This window comes from Hydra viridissima, unplaced genomic scaffold (assembly GCF_058129835.1).
Source record: "Hydra viridissima isolate aposymbiotic clone 2 unplaced genomic scaffold, HvirCarnegie_v1 scaffold_3, whole genome shotgun sequence".
NCBI classification, from domain to species: domain Eukaryota; kingdom Metazoa; phylum Cnidaria; class Hydrozoa; order Anthoathecata; family Hydridae; genus Hydra; species Hydra viridissima.
Window position 1 is genome coordinate 17,525,001 of NW_028324302.1, and position 3,700 is coordinate 17,528,700.

The 3,700-nt window shown below is 37.5% G+C and overlaps 1 protein-coding gene across 1 annotated transcript; it reads right to left on the reverse strand.

Moving 5' to 3' along the window:
• Nucleotides 1–915: 915 nt before the first annotated feature.
• Nucleotides 916–2,612, reverse strand: LOC145202219 (uncharacterized). Its single transcript, XM_090082055.1, has 2 exons — nt 1,633–2,612; nt 916–1,453 (listed from the first exon to the last, which is right to left on the reverse strand). Exons 1-2 carry the CDS (start codon nt 2,610–2,612, stop codon nt 916–918), a joined length of 1,518 nt encoding a protein of 505 aa, XP_089938181.1.
• Nucleotides 2,613–3,700: the final 1,088 nt, after the last annotated feature.

Genomic DNA, 3,700 nt, shown 5'->3' on the forward strand with positions numbered 1-3,700 from the left:
TTTTCCTTGAGTGATTCTTACAACTTTTCACAAACTTAACTCTCCGTAGTGCGCAATCGTCCCTTGTTATTAAATCGATATCTTCTTCAAGCAAAATAGCAGGTCTCCCCCTCATTAATACATTTGACGTTAATACTTGTTTATCGAATCGGTCACCTTGGTAACAAAGTGGCCTATTGTTCATAGCGCATTCCACATCCAACAATACTTCTTCCAATTCAAAGAAGCTTAGGATGCCCTTACCGATTGTTTTTGACAAACTTTTCTTCATTATTCCAATTAATCTTTCAAACAAACCTCCCCACCACGGTGCTCTTGATAAATTAAACCTCCAATTTATGGCTGTGGTAGCAAGATAGTTTGCGAGATTTTCATCCTTCTTAAGTGTTAGTAACCACTTCCCTGTTGCCACAAATGTTTTTGCGTTATCACTAATCATCATTTGTGGTGGTCCTTTTCTTGCAACAAACTCCTTTAAAATTTTCTGAAATTCTCCTGCCGATAGATCATGGCAAAGTCTTAGGTAGACGGCTCTTGTACATGCACATATAAACAGGGCAATATAACATTTTTCGACCAACTTTTCTGCCGCTTTATACTTTAGCGGACCGGCAAAATCAACACCTGTAATCGTAAAAGGTTCGATATCTTCAGTTCAAAAGCGTGGTAACATTGCTCTCGTTGGCCGTAACTGCGGTTTCACTCTATATCTCTTACATAGATTGCATTCACGAATGACTTTTTTTACGGCAACCCTCAAATTTGGTATCCAAAATCTTTCTCTTATGCTACTCATTGTATCTCCTACCCCCCGTGTAACGTTTTCGCGTGATGATGCTCAATAATTCTTTGAGTTAGTTGAAAACCTTTTGGTACAAATATTGGATTTTACCCAGAGACTTTTCCGTGACATCTCTAAAGCTGTTTTTCATCCTGTTTAAGTTCCCCATTGGACTTTATTGCAACAGCTTCTTGTAGTAACTTAAGATTCATCAACTCCGTATCTATTATCTCTTCAGCTTTCAATGGTCCTGTTATTTTTTCTTTATTCCGACAATTGTAAATAAACCTTTTTATGAAAGATGATATTCTTATGATCTTCCAATACTTGCGTTTACTCAACATTTCTTTAAATATATGATATCCCTTTATTTCTTCTGTTGCCATACTGATGTTCTCTTTCACACTAACATTTTCACATGATGCGTACGGCGCTTCTATTATTTCTGGTTGGAATGGCCAATTTTCTTTGTGTTTCAACCATATAGGTTCATTGAGCCACAAGCTTGATAATTTATCAGGACTCACTCCTCTTGTTCCAAGATCACTTGGGTTTTCTTTTGTTGGGACATAAAACCATTTTACTTCTCTATTCAATAGTATCTGTTGAACTCGGTTCCTGACAAACTGTGACCAACTGCCCCTTTCTTTTATTAAGTAAAGTGCCGCAGTACTGTCAACCCAATTATATATACTTCAATAACGTTATACTTGTTTAACGTCTTCCTAACATAATTCATTAACTTGCTCAAGGTATGCGCCGCTACCAGCTCCAGTCTAGGAATACTTAGATCCCTTGGTGCAATCCGTGCTTTTGCTACAAGTAAGTTGCTTGTTTTTTAATATTGATGCCTCACTGCAATATAGACGCATGCATATACTGCTAATTTACTTGCGTCTGAAAATCCATGGAGCTCCATTTCAATGATTTTTACAGACAGAACGCTCCGCAGAATTGAAATAGTTCTTTTAATCCTTATTGCCTTGATCCAGGTCTTCCATTCTTCGGAAAGTTCATTTGGAACTTGTTGGTCCCATCCGAGTTTTAACGAGCATAGTCGACTGTATAGTATTTTTCCATTGATTAATACAGGTGCACTAAATCCCAATACGTCAAAGACACTGTTGATAGCGGATAGAATTGTCCTTTTTGTTATCACTTCTTTATTTCCGATAGTGATGCAAGCAGTAAAGTCAATCGATAATTGATCCGTTTCTTTGTTCCAAGGAATCCCAAGTATTTTTGTTGATTTCACCTCAGCGTCGCTTTCCAATTTGCTTACATTGCTATGCCATTTGTGCAGCTGGAAACCAGCTTCCATTAAGATTTGCGTTGATTCATTTTTAAACCTGATAAGTTCTTCTTCCGTTTCTCCACCTGCTTGTATATCATTGACATAAGTATCTTCTTCCAGAGCAAGCACCGTTTTTGGATAAATGTTGTTGTATTTTGATATATGCTTTTTAATCGTGGCGCCGAGAATGTAAGGACTTAAACTTGAACCAAAAATCACCCTTGTTAATCGTAACTCCGTTAATTCCATTTTCCTTAAGTCCATAAACCAAATTAAGCGTTGTGCGTCTCTATCCATTTCGTGTATTCTAGTTGGTAGAAACGCCTTCTTCACATCAGCTAAAACGCAGAGTTTATTCATCCGATTTCGTATGAGTATGTAAAATATTAACGGTTGCAGCGATGGTACCACTTCTAGACAGCCATTTAATGAAGGTGATTGAGCGTCTTTTCTAGCTGAACAATCATAAACAATTCTCATTTTCGTTGACTCGGCATTTTCTTTGATTACTGCTTGATGAGGAACGTATACGTTCATTTTCTACGGGAGAAATTATTCACTATAGTGAATAATTTCTCCCGTAGGTTTTTCTGGTGCCATTTCCAATATCTCCTCATTAATTTGTTCCATCATTATGTCGTTTTACTGATCTAGTTTTTTAAGTTTTTTCAATCGAGTTGTTACACTTCTTAATCTTTTAAGAGCCAGATTTTTGTTGTTAGGCAGTTGAACAACACCCTTTTTCCACGGCATTCTGGTTTCATAGTAACCTTCGTCGGTTTGATGCAGTTTTTCGCTGAAGTCTTGGTGGAACATTGACTCACTGTTTGTGTCTGATAATCCAAATACTTCTAAATTACACATTTGCTCGAACTCATCACGACCAGTTTTTAATAAGAAACTTTTCTCAATACCAGAACTCAATTGTGTTCGTCTCCCAGAAAGAGTCCATCCCAACATAGTTAATTCGGCTCCTGGATCTTTATCTGGACTTTTTTCGAGAACTACCGGGTCCGTGGTTTTTATACGTTGATAATCAGCAGCACCGAGTATAATGTGAACAGGTTGAAGTTCGTCACTCCCTTCATCATCGCTAAATTTCTCCTCAGTTTTGAAAAATGCTTCTTAAGATCCTTGATCATCGGATTGGGTAAAAAGGTGAGTATTTCCTTTTCTGCGTTGGTGCATTCAACTTTGATGCTAAATTTCGGTATCGTTGTTGAATCTATCGTAACGTTATAGATTTCCACACGCTTGTCCACCGTTCCATAGAGCTGTTCAATACTTTTATATTCCTTTCGTGTAGGTTTCAACTTTAGTTTTGTTATCAAGTTCGTACATGTATAGGAACTTCCAGAACCCGTATCCAACATTATCCTTGCTTTTTCACCATTTACTTTTGCGATCACTGTTGGGTGAATGGTTGTACTTGCATTAAGCACCGCTCCCATGGTTTCTTTTTTATTTTTCATTTTACCATCTATTGTTGCGTTCCCATCTTGACAAATGGACGTGTGATGTTTTTTGTTGCACTTTCTGCATCCTCTTGATTTACAATTTATCGCCGAGTGTCCGTAACTAATGCAGTTGTAACATAATCTTTTGCTTGTTAAAATCTCCCTGCG

Coding starts and splice junctions, on each gene's coding strand:
- LOC145202219 (XM_090082055.1), bottom strand. CDS start 2,612: ATGAACGTATACGTTCCTCATCAAGCAGTAATCAAAGAAAATGCCGAG. Junction 1,454..1,632: donor TGCGTCTATATTGCAGTGAG/GCATCAATATTA, acceptor TTGGGTTGACAG/TACTGCGGCACTTTACTTAA.